This window comes from Bos mutus, chromosome 19 (genome assembly GCF_027580195.1).
Source record: "Bos mutus isolate GX-2022 chromosome 19, NWIPB_WYAK_1.1, whole genome shotgun sequence".
In the NCBI taxonomy this organism is placed as follows: domain Eukaryota; kingdom Metazoa; phylum Chordata; class Mammalia; order Artiodactyla; family Bovidae; genus Bos; species Bos mutus.
Window position 1 is genome coordinate 14,730,080 of NC_091635.1, and position 18,812 is coordinate 14,748,891.

Here is an 18,812-nt window from a genome sequence, read left to right on the forward strand (position 1 = left end):
GGCTCTGGCAGAACAAAGCAGATGAAAAGGCTAAATTATATGCCAATTTGGAACTTCCTTGATGGTCCAGTGGCTAAGACTCCGCACTCCCAACACAGGGGGCCTGGGTTTGATCCCTGGTCAGGGAACTAGATCCTGCTTGCTCCAACTAAAGATCCCATGTGCTGAAACAAAGATCAAAGATCCTGAGTGTTGCAGCCAAATATTTTAAAAATTATAATAAAAACATTATTATGAGTAGGGCTCCAAGGGCTTCACCAAACTGTCAAAGAGGTGCATGGAAGCAAAAACACTAAAAACCCCTGCTTGGTAGAAATATACATTGCCCTTACTCTAAAGGGATGCTTGACTTTGGGTGTTGAGTCACCTCTCTGATATGAGTCCATCACTTCCACCTCTTGGTGGCCCCAAAGGTGATGGGGTGGGAGCCTGGGGACACGTGAGCCCAAAATAAAAAACTGCATCAAATGCATTCAGAGCGCTGGAAGAAGGAATGTCCCAGGGGTACAGAATCAATCAGTTGCAGGCCTACTTCAACAGGTGAGCCAGGAGCTGGACATATGTTCACACCCTCTTGAGAAAAGTGGCCTAAAGAGATCTCTCCCATGATACTGGTCATCCTAGTCACAGCCAGATGGACAAAGAAGAGATCTTATTTGTGTCTGGGTATTGGCCTGGGAAATGGCCAGGCAGGACAGCTGGTCAAAGAGGTACTTTCAAATTGGATGGCAAAAAACTGACCTAATTAGATCCAGCCTCTTGGGAAGTTTGAACTTGAACATGTAGAAAGAATCAGCTGTTGGGGAGCCCATTAGTGACAGACACAGAGGAAAAAAGGTGAAGGGTAAGGGAGAGTCAAGAGCAGGAACTTGCCAAGTTAGGGCTTCCTTCCACCCCACTCCCAGAGGACGTCCAGCCCTGCACCTCTGTCACTTCCTGGAGAACCGCTTCCTACCATGTGGAAGAGCCCACCTAACCTGTGCCCCCAGAGCTCCGGAACTGTGGAGGGCCAGGCCTCCCCAGCATGTCATAGCAGAGCATGACACCTGACATGCCATAGATCCAAAACAAGGAAGTTGGGGGTATTTTCCTCAGTCTCTGTAGTCTAGTCTCACCTCTTCCTGGCCCATGAATAGGCCCTCACCCCTTGTGCCCGGTGCTGGGGCCCTGTTAACTTCTATGTCCTTGCAGGTCCCTTTCCAAGGACTCCCTATCTGCTTGACTGCTTGCAAAGCAGCCAGAGCCAGTATTGCCTCTAGCAGGGAGGACAGGGCAGAGGGCAAGCCAGTAGAAGTGGGGAGGGAGGGACAGAGAGATGCTGAGGGAGGCAGCAGGGTTGACCCTGTGGCTTGGTTTCCTTCGTTCCCCTTGTCCGGACTGCTCCTCTTCCTCAGGCTTCTGTGACACACCCCTCCCTCTTTCTAATTCCTCCTGGATCAAACAGTCCACTCTCTTTGCCTGAAACAGATTTAGATTCAACTATATCCATACTGCCTTTAATCCTAACAATGTTTTAGTTGATGAGGCTCAGAGAGAGGTCTGATGCTGGTTGTCATAAGTGAGGAGTCCACGCTCCTTAGCATGTTCTATAAACACCTTGCACGTGACCAACTCTCCAGGCTCAAAGCTCCCTGCCACGGCACCCTTGCCAAGCTGATATGCTCACATTCCCCAAAACATGCCCTCTCATTTCCAAGTCTTTGCTCCTGATGTTCGCCTTGGCTAGAATACCCTTAACATGACCTAGTGAATTCTGAGGCAACTTTAAAGACTCAAGGTGGGGCTTCCCTGGTGGTCCAGTAGTTAAGAATCCACTTGCCAATGCAGGGGACCTGGGTTCGGTTCCTAGTCCCAGAAGTTCCCACGTGCCTCAGAGCAACCACACTGGCGTGCCACAACTACTAAGCCTGCATTCTAGAGCCTGGGGGCTGCAACTACTAGAGCTCACATGCCTGGAGCCTATGCTGAGCAACGAGAAAGCCCGCAGGCAGCAACAAAGACCCAGGACAGCAAAAACCAAACAAATCTTTTAAAAAAAAAAGACTCAAGGGATCTTCCCTGGTGGTCCAGTGGATAAGATTCCAAGTTCCCAATGCAGGGATCCCAGGTTTGATCCTGGATCAGGGAACTGTCAATAGATTCCACATGCCACAACTAAAGATCCTGCATGCCACAACTAAGACCCAGCACTGCCAAATAAATAAGTAAAAATTAAAAAAAAAGGCTCAAAGTGTGCTCCACTGTTCTTTGTAAATTTCTGGTTGGGTAAGGGCTGGGTCCTAGATAGCCTTTGTATATCCAGCCCTTTGCTTAAGGCCTGGTAAGATGAGGGAATCAAAGAATATGTACCCCTTGGCCTCAGTGTTACAAAATTATTAGGGTCCAGAAGTATGATGCATGGCACTTGGAACCTAGTGGGTGGGATGGCCTCAGGATGAGAATACTCTAGCTCAGTTTTTGGGTGGCAAGTAGATGACATCTAGAGCCCCTGAGGGTATGGGTGGTCCCCTGGGTCCCAAAATTCACCCTCTTGGGTTTATTCAATCACTCAACAATACATGTCTGTTATGCTCTAAACACTCTGCCAGGTGCTGGGGCTCAAAGGTGAATGAAGCAATTAGCTGGGAGGCTACACCTGAGCTGAAATTTTAGGAACACTCCAAAAATCTATAAAAGAAAAACAACAGTTTATTCCGTGCTTCCGTCCAGGTGTGTCTGTGTATGAGGGGTGGGGACCGCCTCCTCCCCACACCTCCATCCCTTCGCCTCACCTCAGCTCCCAAGGGAAGATATGAGAGGATTAGATATATAATCCCCAGGTTGGGTCTTGCTTTCAGGAAGGCGTGAGGCCTGAATCCTAACCCGGTCCCCCAACACCTGGCCCCATTGTTTCCCTAATTCCCTGCATCCGGGAATTAGCGATCTGGTTGGCAGTCCGTTCCCTGTCAAGAGGCCCCGAGAGTGATATGGGGAGACCCTGAAACTATCCCCCCTCTACATACCTCAGGAGACCCCACAAAGACGTCGGTCCTTTGGATGAGTAATGGCCCCTAAGGAGGTTCTCAAGCGACATTCTTAGAAAGCGCGACCCCTTTAAAACGAGGAGGCCGATGGGCGCGGGCTAGTGACCAAGTGGGCGTCACAAGTCCTAAACCGAGGTCTTAGCTCCTAGCGGACCCCGCGGTCCCGCCCCGCGCCCTCCCCAGAGCTTGGCTTCCGGGAGCAGCTCCGCTGGGGCAACGCCCCCAAGGCGCGGGCGCCAATTGGCCAGCGCGACCGCGGGGCGGGGCCAAATCTTAAAGAGTCGGAAGCCAAGGGCGACCTAGAGGTGGCTACGGCTGCAAAGAAACGCAGGGAAGTGATGGCACGTGGCCCCATGTGAGTTTCTTTTAAATCTCTAATGCCTATACTCTAGTCTCAGGCCCATGGAGCCCACGCGAGACTATCCACTGTTCGGGGGCGCCTTCTCCGCCACTCTCCCTCCGGGGGCCATTGACGTAAGGTGAGACGGCCCAGGCACCAAAGGAATTTGACCAGGTGGGTTGCGGGAAGAAACCGGGGTCAACAAGGGTCTACCTCGCCTCTCTCCAGCGACCTCCGACCGGTCCCGGACCATCAAGAAGTTTTCTGCCATCGCGTGACAGACCAGAGCCTGATAGTCGAACTTCTGGAGCTGCAGGCCCACGTGCAGGGCGAGGAGGCTGCCCGGTGAGGGAGGCGGGCCCGCGGCTGGCCAATGGGAGGGCCGGAGCCGAAGGAGTGGGCGGGGCCTGTGGCTGGACGGTTAATCAGGGCAATGAGAACTCCAAGGGCAACATGTTATCACTGGAAGCGAGAGCAGCTTAGGATTTAACAGATACTTGAAAGGGGCAGTAACAAATGCCCCTCCCTGACCCTGCTCCCTCAACCCCAGGTATCACTTTGAAGATGTTGGCGGGGTGCAAGAGGCTAGGGCTGTGCAAGTGGAGACTGTGCAGCCCCTCGTTTTGGAGAACCTGGCCCTGAGGGGCTGCTGTCAAGAAGCCTGGATCCTCTCTGGCCAACAGCAGGTAGCTAAAGAAAATCAGCAGGTGAGGGTCAGAGAAGTGTGAGACGTCCTGGAGGGGTTAAGGGGGTGGCACTGGGGAATCAGGTAAGCATCCGGACTCTGATCCCTTTAGGTAGCCAAGTATGTGACACTGCATCAGGCTTTGCTGCGGCTGCCCCAGTACCAGACTGATCTCCTTCTCACCTTCAATCAGCCCCCGTAAGGATAGAAAGAGCACGTGGATAATGATTGGGTCCCCAGGGGAATTAGGCTTGGAGGGGCAGAGTAGGGAGACTGGCTGGTGGGGCCTCCAAGGAAGTGGGAGTGGGCCACGAGTTTGGGGTCACAGATAACCAGGTCTTCTGGGGAAATGGGAGCTTCAAGGCCTAGATGATGTTCTCTATCTGTTCCCCACCCCCAAGCCCTGAGAATAGGTCATCTCTTGGCCCGGAAAATCTGTCAATTCCTCCCTGGAGCCTGGGCGACTTTGAACAGCTTGTGACCAGTCTGACCCTTCACGATCCCAACATCTTTGGTCCCCAGTAAGGATGCTGAAATGCTGCATAATGCTTCTGAAGACCTGGGGCTTCTGTTCTGCAAGGGGAACAAAGGGTTGGATACATTCCCCAATTCCTTTCCAGTGCATAAACACAAGACACCTCCTCTCTGCAGAAATAAACTTGCTTTATAACCAATATAATCTCTGTGCCTTTGAAATCTAACAGAACACCTGGGTCCCCCCAATTCCCTTTGGTCTTGGACGGGTGAAGTTAAAGTTATACATGGGATCAGAAGGGACCCAAGGCCGGCAGTGGAGAAAGGGAGGAAACACACTTTGGAGTGACAGGTTCAGCCCTGAGACAGCGGTGTGAAATGTGAAGGAGTACAGGCAGGGAAGGTTTAAAGCAACACCCAAGAAAGGGAGGGAAACTATCCCTTGTAGTGATTCAATCCTGAGAAATCAGATGGGGAGTGGTGTTGGCGGTCCCCCTCGGATGGATGAAAGGTCATCTGGTCAGAAGTCTCCCGGTAATAAAAAATGGAGTCGGAAGAGTCCAAGGAGTGCTGATTTGCTGGAGTGGGGAAGAGCGGCTGTCGTTATTTGGTGTACGTGTAGTAGACCATGCGCAGCTGGTCCCAGAAGAAGAGGGAAAGGATGGTGTGAGGGCCAAGGCGGAAGTAGGAGGCACCTATTCCCTTATACATGCCAAAAATGCCCTCTGTCCGAGCCGTCTGCAGCAGAGCATCCAGTAACCCCCTGTACATGAGGCCCTGAGAGGTGGGAGAGGAAAAGCAGAGAGAAGGAGTTTGTCAGAACCCACCAGGAGCCTCACCTCAGTAGGCTGCATTTTAGGGTTCCTACCTCCACCCACAATCTGCTTTCTCCCATCCCCCAGCTTTCCCTGCCTGCCCACACCCCAGGGCACTCCCTTACCTTGCCCTGAGCATCTGTGGGCTGGTTGTACAGCCTGGTGCTGACCACGTCAAAGGGTGTCATGGCCAGGACCACCGCAATGCCACTCACCATGGCGGCCGCCAGAGCCACCTTCCAGCTCTGGGGTGGAAATATCTAATGGGGGAGGGAGGGAGAACTCTGTCAGCCAATCGTTCAACCCCACAGAAAGGCCAGGCCCTGCACTGGGGATACAGGAGAGAGCCGGTAACTCAGGGAGCTTCCACTCCACCGGTGATAACACTGAAGGAGCAAGAGTGCAAGGCACTGAGGACTCAGGCACACCTGGGTGGAAGGCACAAGAGAACTGTGGGAAGGTTAGAAAGAGACAGTGACCCCCCAAGACTACCTGCTACCCCCTCACATTGAACGTTGGCACTGTCCCACTTCAAACTGAGCCCGCTTCAGCTTGCCCCCCGCTCCCCAGCCCACATTCCCAGGGTGGCCCCACCCCTTCCCCAGGCAGTACCTCCCACTGGGTCATGAGGTCCTTGGTGGAGGAGAAGGTGCACAGCTGGGTGGAGGAACCGACGATAACTCGCGGCAGGCCGCCCAGGGCCCCACGCCACAACCCCACCAGACCATGTTTCTGGCCAATCTTGGTTAGTGCCTGAAACATGCCCTGGTGGGGGCCGGGGGAAAGACCATGGGGGCAGGGTTCAGTCACCCAAGCATCAGGGGCTGCTACCTCCTAACAGTGACAAGGAGGGGTCCATCACAGGCACCCCAATGTCTAGACAACCAGTTCTATGTAGGCTTCGAGCATGAATGTGGCCCTCAGTTATCGACGAACCTATCCTTCTCTCCCTCACCACCCCAGAACAGGACAGGGTGTATGCAAGTGAGGACATTAGCAGGTCAGGAGGATGGGGCAGGAGAAACAGGTGCAGAAGACTAGAGGAACTGGGAACATATGGGAAAGAGGGTTTGGGTGGATTCCAGGGGTGGAGTAGGGCTGAACTGATGGGCGGAGCAGATCTGTGGCTGGGTTGGAGCTGCTGGGTACAGGCAGAAAGCTGGGGGAAGAAGGGAGAGAATGGGCAGGGACTCAAGCCAGGGGTTGGAAAACCCTCACCTGATGATTATACTGGTGCCCCACAGCGATTTCTGTGGCTGCCTGTGCTTGTAGGTGTGTCTTCACCTGGGGAAGACAGAGTATTACAGCCTATGGCTCAGAGGTCAGCCTCCCACCTCAGAAACCCAAATGCCTGACCCCCTCACACTTTCTCTAGGGTGTTCAGCAATCAATATCCTTCTAATCTGATAATTATTGTTGTTCCTACTTAACAAATTGGTCATGAGACTGTGTTCCTTGGCTCCAATCCCAGGGGATGGATCTCCTAGCACTGTGAGGCACCCCACCCCCTCTACATCCTCCCTCCCTTGGGGTAGGGGTGGGGGGTGGAAAATGGCAACATTTCCTAAGAATGTTCACATTAGGCGAGACCTGGTGTCCAGCCTCTCATGCCACCTCCTATTCTCAGACTGGCAGACAGAATCTTCAGCTACTACCATGACCAGGCTCCAACATCAGACTCTGGGGCAGGTTGTGAGGGGTCCTCTGCAAAACTTGCTCTCTGGCCTCCAGCTGGCTTTGGAGAGATCACTGTCCCTGAATCTCATAACCTGGGAGGGAAACCAGATTACCTTTCCTTCTACAGACCTCACTGCCTCACAGTGTCTTTACAGAAAGAGAGCTAAGCAGGGCCTTGTTCTTATTTAGTCACTCAGTAGTGTCTGATTCTTTTGCAACCCCATGGACTATAGCCCGCCAGGCTTCTCTGTCCATGGGATTTCCCAGGCAAGAATACTGGAGTGGGTCGCCATTTCCTTCACCGGGGGATCTTTCCAACCCACGGGAAGATCAAACTCACATCTCCTGCATTGGAGGTGAATTCTTTACCACCGAGCCACCAAAGAAGCCAAGCAAGGACTGGATTGGTCCTAGCAATAAGCAGCTGTGTGACCTTGAGCTAGTCATTTCCTTTTCTGGGCCTCAGGCTCCTGACCCTTCACCTATACCAGATAACTCAGAGGCAGACTACAGGATGGTAATTCTGTGATGCCCAGGACCTCCCCCAATCCCCAGACCCGCTGAAGTATATTAATCAAACTGCTCATCTTCCCCTACACAAATCCACTTCCAACCTCAGTGAAGGCCCAGGCACCCACCCTGCACCAAGGATCTTCCTGGAAGGCCCCAGGCAAGACCCTTCTTCTCACCATGTAAATGGGGCTCCCCAAGTAGGCTCCCATGACCCCAGCCAAGGCCCCAGCTGCGGCGCTGCGAACAGGGTTGAGCGTGCCTTCAGCCGTATGCAGGTAGCCCCAGCTTCTGCCAGCCCGTAGGTGCCCAGCCGGATGCCGTTCATCAGAAACTGGTATAAGAGGGCAGGGGCCAGGCCCCTCTGCAGGGCTGCCAAGCCGTCCACCTTGCCGATGGTGATGAAGGCATGGAAGACGTTTCGGTAGTGCCGTTGGTAGGTGCCGGGGGCCCGCAGTTCTCCCTGCAGCTGCATCCTGGTCTTCACCACCTCCAGGGGATTGGTGAACAAACAGGCCCCGCAGGCTGCCAGGCCGCTCATCAAGAAGTCCATGGCGGGACAGCAGTAGCAGGAACTGGCCCAGGGGTAAGAAAGTTAAAATTAACTTCAGAATTGAGGTCAGAATATCCTGGGGAGAGCCTCAGTTCCAGCGGTCCAGGCTGCAGGGAGGTAGAAATTTAGAGGTCTGGAATCTATAGAGTGTCAGGGTCAGATGTCAAGAGGTCAAGGGTTAGCTGGAATTTGGGAGTCAGAAGATGGTAGAGAGAAATATGAGTTTAGGAGAGTCTGGCGAGAAGGCTATGACAGGGACTTGTTAATTAAGGGATTTGAGGTCAAGGAGGGACAGAAGTCAAGAGGACAGCAAGTGGGATGCTTACTTAGGATGGCCAGACACGGGGGCCGGGAGTAGGGGAAAGAAAAGCGGAGTTGGGAGACGCGTGCGGGGGAGGAAGGGAAAAGAAAATCAGCAGATGAAGGAAGGAGAGGACCAGGAGAAGATCTGGTAGCGTCCCCGGGACAGCAGCGAGGTCTGAATCGGGGAAGGAAGTCAAGACTCGAGGAGCGCCCCCAGGCATCTGCCGGAGCCCTCAGCAGCTTCACCCCGGGTAGCCTACAGAAGCCTGGCCACCGCACTCGCATCACTGGAGAGCAGCGCCCAATGAGGAGCCTTGGAGAGGCGTAGCCGAGAGCCGCAGCCAATCAACGCCGAGCCGGCTCGACGGCCAATGGGAGGTGCTCCAGGCGACCCGGCCCCCGGAATCTGCAGAGAAGCGGTTGGAGTTAACTCTCCACACCCCGGCACCGGTACCTGGGCTGTCGACTCGGAGTGCTGGGAGGGGTCCCCCAGGAGCAGATTTTTTTGTTTTTGTTTTTTTTAATCACTGGTAGGGAGGAGGAGAGGTTGGACCCTGGGTCACTGGACAGGCGCAGAAGCCGAGTGCGGAGACAGCAGTTCATCGGCCTGTTTGGGGCTGCTCCTTTTGCGAACCTAGGGCTCCCCTTCTTCTTCTATTCCGGGTCGTCGCCGGGTGGGGTTGCCAAACTGTATATCCACTCCTCGGATCGACGTCAGGAGAACTCGCCCCTGGACTGAACAGATATCCTTAGACTGAGTAAAATGTTTGCATAATAGGTTCCAGGGCGGGGATGTGGTGCCTGCGGGTGCAGAGGAAGGGGTCCTGAAGGATCGCAGGGAACAGTCACATCCTTACACTCTTTTGATCCTCACAGCAACCCAGAGGAGAAGGACAGGCAGGCTGAGTAGGGTGGGATTTTGATCCCTGAGCCTAGGTTATACAAGGCCAGCAAGTGGTGGAAAAGGTCTTGAGACTCTGGACTCCTGTCCTTGTTCATGAGCCTGGTAATGGTTAATTATGCAAGGACTTCTGAGAAAAGAGGGGCAAGGCTTTGGAGAAAGATAGCAGGAGAACAAGGGATGTCTTCTGGGGTGGGAGAAGGAGTTAGGGGGCACAACTGACCTAGAGAATCTTTTGAGGTCAGTTTGGGTCTTCCTGCTTACCAGCTGGATGGCCTTAGGCAAGTCACTTAACATCTCAGAGCTTTCTTTGTAAAATGGGAATGATAATTATGTGTTGCGTATGCCTGAGTGAAAGTGTTTGATTTTCTCTATATGCTCAATTAGTCTCCTTGTGCCCTTGCATATCCTGTTCCCACGGCACCCTTATCCTGCTGCTGCTGCTACTGCTAACCCTTATCCTGGTAACCTCCAAGTCACTCTTCAACTTGAGCTTCATCTCTCCTGATACTTGAAGCTTTTTAGCCACTTCCATCCTGCTTTGTTGCTCAAGTAAGTGAGAAACCTTTGTTTCTGATTTGATTAGCAATTGTTTACTCTGATTCCTCCACTACAATGGGAGTTCTTGAACACTCCCAGGGCTGGGGAGCTGAGTCTGAGTCTTTTCTCACCAGTTTACTGCTAAATCACAGATTTTGAATCAGGTAGGAGGTGTGGAGCAGATAATGGGGGTTCTCAAGAGAGGGTCTGAAAAGGGTCCCCTGAAAATGTCCAAGGAACGCTCCACAAATGCCTCCCCCTGCTGGCTGGGATTATCACCTGAAAAACTGGATTCGTCTCAGTGAGTGTCGAGTCAAAAGATACAACCAAGCTAAAGTGTGAGAGAAGGAAGACTTGTAAGTAAGGAGAATACCGGCAATATTTCCCAAAGCAGTGTTTCCTGAACAGCAAAATTAGGAAAATTTGAAGCTAACAGTATGTGCATATTCACGAAGAGGTTTGGCTGGGGTTTGCTTATACATGACGGGGCTTGAACAGAAGAGAATCCTGCACAGAATAGGGGCAAAAGTCCAAGCTTTCATTGAAATCACAAACGACAGAAGAAGGTTAACATCATCATTCCTTAGGTTCCCACCTGTCCGCAGGTTTTAGCCAGAAATTACCATTCCCCACCTGTGTGGGGGGGCCTTTGTTCCCCTAGAACAACTCAAAGATCAGATTGTTATGTATATCCCTTGAGGAGGACCTCAGTTCAATTCACTTCAGTCGATCAGCTCAGTCGTGTCCAACTCTTTGCGGCCCCATGGACTGCAGCACACCAGGCTTCCCTGTCCATCACCAACTCCCAGAGCTTGCTCAAACTCATGTCCATCGAGTCAGTGATGCCATCCAACCATCTCATCCTCTGTTGTCCCCTTTTCCTCCTGCTTTCTATCTTTCCCAGCATCAGGGTCTTTTCCAATGAGTCAGTTCTTTGCATCAGGTGGCCAAAGTATTGGAGCTTCAGCTTCAGCATCAGTCCTTCAATGAATATTCAGGACTGATTTCCTTTAGAATTGACTGATTTGACCTCCTTGTGGTCCAAGGGGTCTCAAAAGTCTTTTCTAACACCACAGTTCAAAAGAGGAGGACCCAGGACTCTTGTTTTGTCACTGAACTGTTGCTTCTAAATGCTTTTACTCTGTTCATGCATTCTTTTGTTCCTCTATGATTTTAATTACTGAGATCTGTTCTAGGGTAAACATTATAGCCAGGCTTGGTTCACAAAATGGCTTCTCTTGTCAAGAAAGCCATGTGGGATTCTCTCTCTCCGGGACCCCTACCCTATTTGCTTGTAGGATGAGAGCTCATCATTGTTTTAGTTTTTGAGTTTATACCAGTGGTTCTCAAAGTACAGTCGTTGGAACAACAGCAGCAGCACCTGGGGACTTCATGTGTGTGTGTGATGTCGTGTCCAACTCTTCGTGACTCCACGGACTATATGTAGCCCACCAGGTTCCTCTGTCCATGGGATTCTCCAGGCAAGAATACTGGAGTGGGTTACCATTTCCTCCTCTAGGGGATCTTTCTGGCCCAGGAATGGAACCCGCATGTCCTGTGTTTCCTTCAGGCGGGTTCTTTACCCCTGAGCCACCAGGGAAGCCCCGGGGGACTTCATAGCAATGCAGATTCTCTAGTCCCACACTAGATCTCTGGTGCTGAAGATGGGGCCTGATGAGACGCTTAACAAACCCACTAAGATATTTTGATATGTGCTAAAGTTTTAGAATTACTGGCTGAAGCCTTTCATTTGTAATATCCAGACATCCTACAGATAAACAACTTTTAAAGTGTTATTATTTTTAAAACAATCTTAATTTTTAGAACAGTTTTAGATTTATAGAAAAATTATAAAGACACTATGAGACTTCCCACATCCAATTTCCTTCATTCAGTTCAGTTCAGTCGCTCAGTCATGTCCGACTTTTTGTGACCCCATGGACTGCAGCACGTCAGGCTCCCTGTCCATAACCAACTCCCTGAATTTACTCAAACTCATATCCATCGAGTCAGTGGTGCCAACCAACCATCTCATGCTCTGTTGTCCCCTTCTCCTCCTGCCTTCAGTCTTTCCCAGCATCAGGCTCTTTTCAAATGAGTCAGTTCTTCATATCAGGTAGCCAAAGTATTGGAGTTTCAACTTCAGCATCAGTCCTTCCCATGAATATTCAGGACTGATTTCCTTTAGGATGGACTGGTTGGATCTCCTTGCTGTCCAAGGGACTCTCAAGAGTCTTCTCCAACACCCCAGTTCAAAAGCATCAGCTCTTTGGCGCTCAGCTTTCTTCACAGTCCAACTCTCACATCCATACATGACTACTGAAAAAACCATTTCCTTCATTATTAATATCTTACATTAATATTGATGGGAATAGAATAGGGTAGTTACACAGGTAGTTGTAGACATCCCAGTAGGGGACTATAGACAGAGAAGGAAACCTAGAAAACTTTGGGAGACCACTGTAAGTTAATGATCACTCAAGAAAGTTATTGGAACATTGTTCAATGAAGCAGGCTTACTTAACTATAAAACCATAAACAAAACCACAAGGCCATTAGATGGGAGAAAAATGTCACCACCCTTCTACTAAATGCAGTAATCCTAGTTTGACCTCAGAGGGTCAGACACTTTCCTGCCTAATATGAAGGAGGAGCTAGTGATGCATGTCTGCATCTATGTCTTCTTGAAGAAGTCAGTCTTTTCCCCTCCCCCTTTTTCATTATAGAATTGTAGCCCATTCAATCCCCGGGGGCAGAGTTTCCCAGCTGCCCAGAAGCATCTCCCACCATAAATCTACTTGCCTATCACTTTGCTTCTCCCTGAATTTCCTCTGCACTGAGACACAAAGAACCTGAACCTCAGTGAGTCCAGACATCAGGTGAGTGATTCTAATTAAAAGATTGTGGGTTCAAGTCCCAGACTTGGTTTTGGCTGAGTCTGAGTCCCAATCTGAGGTAAATGGTTTCAATATGATATATTGATATTGTTACAACTAATGAACAATTATTAATGCATTATTGACATCCATACTTTTCCAGATTTCTTTCATTTTTCTATGAAGTTTTTTTCTGTTTTAAGATTCCATTCAGGAATTGCATTCACTTGTGCTTTCTTCTCAGGCTCTTCTTGGCTGTCATGGTTTCTCTGACTCTCCTTGTTTTTGATGACCTGGGCAGTTTTGAGAAGTACTGGCTAGGTATTTTGTAGAATGTCCTTCTATTGTTTTTTTTTTTTTTTTCTTTTATCATGACTGGAGTGAGGTTGTGGGTTTCGGGGAGGCAGACCACACAGGCAACAGTCATTCAACACATTATGTCAAAGGTGCTACCGCATACATACTGGCTGTCAAAATGACATCACTGTTGATATTGACCTTGATCACCAGGCTGAAGTAGTGTCTGTCAGGTTTCTCTGTAGAAAATTTATTAGAATTTTCCCCTCCTTTCCACAGTGCATTCTTTGGAAGGAAATCACTACATACAGCCTACATTTAAGGAATGGAGAGTTAGACTCCACTTTCTTGAGGGAGAAAAATCTATATAAATTATTTGGAATTCCACATGGGAGATTTGTTTGCCCCATTTATTTATTTATTCAACTATTTATTTCTATCTATGGAATCATGGATATTTATTTTATACTTTGAGTTATAATCCAATATAATTTATTTTGTTGTTTATAATGTTCTAACTTTGGCCTTTGAGAACTCTTTTACTAGATTTCTATGTTTTCTTTATTTTTTTGGCCACGCTGCCCAGCTTGTGGGATGTTAGTTCCCTGACCAGGGATTGGCCTGAGCCCTCAGCAGTGGGAGTGACAGAATACTAACCACTGGATTGCCAGGGCATTCCTGATTTCTATGTTTTCTTGACATATCCTCATCAAATCTTTTTTAAATCAAACTATTTATTTTGTGAGCTGGATTCGGCTTTGAGATCTTTCCCCCACCAGGGATCAAACCCTGGCCACAGTAGTGGAGGTGCAGAGTCCTAACCACTGGACGGTCAGGGAAGTCCTTATCCGTCCAGTGGTTAAGACTTCACCTTCCAATGCAGAGGGTGCTGCATTGATTCCCGGTTGGAGAACTAAGATCCCAGATGCCTGACAGCCAAAAACATAAAACAGAAACAGTACTGTAACAAATTGAAAAAAGGCTTTAAAAACTTCTTTTACAAATTTTGTTTCTTTACTTTTTGGCAATGTAAGATGCTCCAGGCTCATTTTGTGTATTTTCTGCCCTGGTCCTAGTGTCAGCTATTTGTCCAAGGAGCCCTAGTTTGTGTTATTGAGGAATAGTATTAGAAACTAAAATCTGAGCACTGGCTGTGCTTGATGCCATTACAGTGCCATTACTTCTAGACTCTCAGCGGGAGTGCATGTATTAACTTGTTCTGTAAGCTTTAAGGCTTTTGACAAATGCATTATATCAATAGTATTATACAAAATATTCTCATCACCGCCCCCCTCAACCCCCACCAAAGAAAATCCTCTGTATTTCACCTGTTCAACCATCCCTGGCAACTACTGGTCTGTTTATGGTCTCTGGAGTTCTGCCTTTTCCAGAATATTATATAGTTGGAATCATAAAGGAATGTAGCCTTTTCAGACTGGCTTCTTTGACTTAACAATATGCATTTAAGTTTCATCAATATCTTTTTAAGCCTTGATAACATTTGACTATTGAATAATATTCCATTTTATGAATGTACCACAGTTTGTTTATCCTTTCATGTGTTGAAGGACATCTTGATTGCTTCCAGTTTTTGGTGATGATGAATAAAGTTGCTATAAATGTTTGTGTGCATTTTTTTTTTTATATATAGACATTTGTTTTCAAATCAGTTGAGTTTATACCTAGGAGTACGATTGCTGAATTGATTGGTAAGACTATGTTTAGCTTTGTAAGAAATTGCCAAACTCTTTTTTTCCCATGTAGGTTATTACAGAGTATTGAGCAGAGTTCCCTGTGCTCTACAGTCGTTCTTGTTGATAACCTATGTTATATACGGTATTGTTAATTTTAGTTGACATTTTGTATATTAGATCCCCAAAACTTATTTATCTTATTGTTTGCAATTTAAACCCTTGTATATATTATATTCTTTAGTGAGGTGTCTATTCAGATCTTTTCCCTGTTTTTAATTGGATTGGTTAGCTTTCTGGTTGTTGAGTTTGAGTTATTTGTGTATTTTGGATAACAGTCATTTATCAGATATGTTTTTCGACTATTTATTCCCAGTCTATGACTTGTCTTTTCATTCTCTTAATAGTATCTTTTATAGAGCAGAAGGTTTTAATTATAATAAAGTCTAACATCAATTTTTTTCTTTCATGGATCATGTTTTAGGTGTTGTAACTAAAAACTTACTGCCAAACCTAAGGTGGCCTAGATTATCTCCTACATTTTCTTTTAGAAATTCTGTAGTTTAGGTCTATGATTTACACTCAGGTCTATGATCTTTTTTGAGTGTCAATGAGGTAAGGTCTGTGTCATTTTCACATATGGCTATCAGTTGTTTCAACAACTTTTGTTGGAAACAGTAGCCTATCTCCACTGAACTGTCTTTGCTTCTGTTGTCAAAAATCAGTTGAGGGCTTCTCTGGTGGCTCAGTGGTAAAGAATTCTGCTAATGCCGGAGACATGAGTTCCATTCCAGATCCAGGAACGTCCCACATGCTGCAGAGCAACTGAGCCCACACAGCACCACTGCTGCACCTGAGCTCTGGAGCCTGGGAACCACGACTGCTGAGCCCACGTGCCGCTGCAACTACTCAAGTCTGCACACCTGAGTTGCACAACACAAGAAGCCACTGCAATGAGAAGTTCACCTGTGGCAACTAGAGAGTAGCCCCTGCTCCCTGCAACTAGAGAAAAGCCCAAGTAGCAACGAAGACTCAGCACAGCCAAAAATAAAAAAATAAATTATTTTAAAAATCAGTTAACTCAGGGAAAAAGTCAACATTTTATAACTATAAATGGAATATAACCTATAAAAATTTTTGAATCACTGTTGTACACCCAAAACTAATATGGTAAATCAGCTATACCTCAATTTTTCAGTTTAGTTCAGTTGCACAGTTGTGTCTGACTCTTTTCGACCCCATGGACTACTGCACGCTTGGCTTCCCTGTCCATCACCAACTTCTGGAGCTTGCTCAGACTCATGTCCATTGAGTTGGTGATGCCATCCAACCAACTCATCCTCTGTTGTTCCCTTCTCTTCCTGCCTTCAATCTTTCCTAGCATCAGGGTCTTTTCCAATGAATCAGTTCAAAACACCTCAATTTTTAAAAAGTTGAAAAAAAAATTCAGTCACTATTTGTGTTAGCCCATTTCCGCTGGTCTGTGTGTGTGTTTTTTCACCAGTACCACGCTGTTTTATCATAGACTTTTTTTTTCCCCCTGAGTGTGAATGTCCTGAGACAAATGTGAGAGGAGTGGAGGAGGGGAAGCACAAAGATGGCTCCAGGTATGAGAGAAGGGGTGAAACCTCAGAGAGAGGAGGGTGGATGGTACAGAGGCCTGGAGGACACCCGGCTGTGCCTCTTCTGCTCCTCTGCCTGGGGTGGCCTACATATCAACCGATTCATACCGGCTGCCAGGCCCCACACATGAAGTGCTCAGACTCCACCTGGTGGCAGGTAAAAATCCTCCATTCTCGCCTAGAAGAGAACCTGTAGGGATTCCCAGAGCAGGCCAATGGCTCATCACAGGCAGGCTACCTACCCCTACTAGCCTTCTAGACAGAAAAGAAGCCCCAGGTGTTTTGTACTCCATGAAGGATTCCACTGGTCCTGGCCCTACCAGAGGCTAGTGGAACTCAACACTTCTTTCATCATGAGCTCCTCTCCACTGGAAGGGACTTTTTTTTTTTTAAGCCACACTGCATGGTATGCAGAACATCTCCAACCAGGGATTGAACATGGGTCTCCTGCATTGAAAGTAGGAATCTTAACCACTGGACCACCAGGAAAGTCCTGGAAAGGACTTTTTTTACATAAAGTATGCTTCGGCCCTGCTTGTGTCACATGCTCATGCCTGAACAAGTCTCGGTGGCTAGGGGAGAGGAAACGTGCTGACTGGCTGCTTCTGGTTCATACACTTCCCCAGAATGTACCGTGTGAACCTAGAATGATGAAAGGGTGGGTCCCTAAAAGGAAACTTGGTGCTGGTGCCAGAAGAGGGGGGAATGGGTGGGGAACTGATTAAAACTCTTGCTGTCCACTCCCCTACCTGATCAGAAGCCTCAGTGCCTGTTCAGGCCTGTCTGGTTGCCTGCAGGGTGGCCTCTGTGTGTTCCTCCTGCCCCACACCCCTTTTTCCATATCAGCTAAGATTCCCTTTCATGGTTCTCCAGATAGGCCTACTTCCCTCTTCACTGTGCCTGTACTTCCGCCATCTCCCCAAATGGTCACCCATGCCTTGCAAGATCCCCTGCAGGAGGGCATGGCAACCCACTCCAGTATTCTTGCCTAGAGAATCCCCATGGACAGAGGAGCTTAGCGGGCTACAGTCCATATGAAGCAATTTAGCATGCATATGCCTTGCCTCTTAGCCTGGCCAAACTCTACCTGATTTTTAAGGAATAGTCTAAGTGCCTCTCCTCCATGAACCCTTTCTTAACAGCCAGGTGAGTGACGTAAGGAGGACTGAAGGAGGGTCAAGGCCGTCTGATGTGGAGGTTTAATAAAGGGGTGAAAGAGAAAGATCTAAGGATTCCTCTAGCCTCCCAGAAAAGAATCTTTGGGCAAAATCAAGACCAATCACGTTGAAGTTTCATTTTTATTTTTTTTAATTTCCATTTATTTCTTGGCCTCGCTGCACGGCTTGCACAACCTCAGTTCCCCTATCGGGGATTGAACCCTGGCCACAGCAGTGAAAGCCTGGAATGCCAACCACTAGGCCACCTGGGGATGTTCCTTAATCATTTTTAAATTGAAAGTATTTTTGTTTTTCACAAAGATGTTTACTGCAGCATTCATTGTAATGGCAAAAACTGGAAGCTGTCCAAATGCCCTGCACTCAAGAATAAATTGAAGCATTTAAGATTCTTTCAGCAGTAAGTGACAGAAACCCAGCTCAAACTAGCTTAAGCACAAAAGAGAATTCAGTGGTTCTGGAAGCTGGGCAGTGCAAGGGCCTTAAGTGATGCTGGCAGGCCCTCTCCATCTCTTGCCTCTGTCTGCTTCTCTCCTGTGTGAGTTTCATTTTCTTCCACTATTGGCCAGGAGAAGGGAGGCCAAGATGCAGATGGCTCCTGACTCTTTGTATTCCTGCTTTGTGACCTTGAAAGAAAGAAAGCTGTCCTTTCTCAGAGATCTAGGGCAGGAGGCTGTCCCGGCATGAGTGAGTAGCCCATTCCTGGGCCAGTCTCTGTGGTCAGAGGAATGGAATCCTGTAATTGATTGAATCTGACTCCAGTGGCCAGGAGGAGGCTGCTGGTGTTGGCTGTCCCACCGGAACCACATGGAGTGGGGTGGAGGAATGAAGATTTTCCCAGGAGACTTTACTGTTGTTACCAGGATGGCAAAATCTAGTTGGTACAACATTACATTCCAGGAAAAAATACGGTTACACAGACTGTGTAGTAACATGGCAAATAGTGATGAAGCAATGCTAGAAGAAGGCAGAAAACAGTATTGAAACTATGCTGGCACCTTTGGAAGATGGAAAAATAGAAAACTTTTGCTTGTTGTGGAAGAATTTATCATCATAATAAAACCTTCGGTGCCTTTGCAAAAACATTTGTACGATACATAAAATGTGTTTGTGCAAAAATAATGTGGCACACATGACAAAGCATGATTTTTCAGAACTCAGTTTCTTTTTGGAATGAGATGAGGGCTTCCCTGGTGGCTCAGAAGGTAAAGAATCTGCCTGCAATGCAGGAAACCCAGGTTTGATTCCTGGGTCAGGAAGATCCCCTAGAGAAAGAAATGGCTACCCACTCCAGGATTCTTGTCTAGAGAATTCCGTGGACAGAGGAGCC

The 18,812-nt window shown here is 48.3% G+C and overlaps 2 protein-coding genes across 4 annotated transcripts; one reads left to right on the forward strand and one right to left on the reverse strand.

Annotated features, from left to right (window-relative positions):
- Window positions 1-3,277: 3,277 nt before the first annotated feature.
- RANGRF (RAN guanine nucleotide release factor) lies at window positions 3,278-4,718 on the forward strand. Of its 3 annotated transcripts, none has more exons than XM_014477946.2 (5): window positions 3,278-3,502; window positions 3,592-3,708; window positions 3,914-4,049; window positions 4,161-4,246; window positions 4,450-4,718. In XM_014477946.2, exons 1-5 carry the CDS (start codon window positions 3,426-3,428, stop codon window positions 4,571-4,573), a joined length of 540 nt encoding a protein of 179 aa, XP_014333432.1. In that variant the 5' UTR covers window positions 3,278-3,425; the 3' UTR covers window positions 4,574-4,718. The 3 variants fall into 3 exon arrangements, with proteins under 3 accessions (XP_014333432.1, XP_070245553.1, XP_005894886.1); XM_005894824.3 differs by having other exon boundaries at window positions 3,280-3,502; window positions 3,914-4,070; XM_070389452.1 differs by lacking the exon at window positions 4,161-4,246 and having other exon boundaries at window positions 3,279-3,502; window positions 3,914-4,070; window positions 4,450-4,592.
- SLC25A35 (solute carrier family 25 member 35) lies at window positions 4,693-8,656 on the reverse strand. The gene is given in 6 exon segments (XM_014477945.2): window positions 4,693-5,299; window positions 5,463-5,597; window positions 5,950-6,102; window positions 6,556-6,621; window positions 7,704-7,810; window positions 7,813-8,656. Coding segments are annotated over 6 exon segments (900 nt in total). The 5' UTR covers window positions 8,078-8,656; the 3' UTR covers window positions 4,693-5,125.
- Window positions 8,657-18,812: the final 10,156 nt, after the last annotated feature.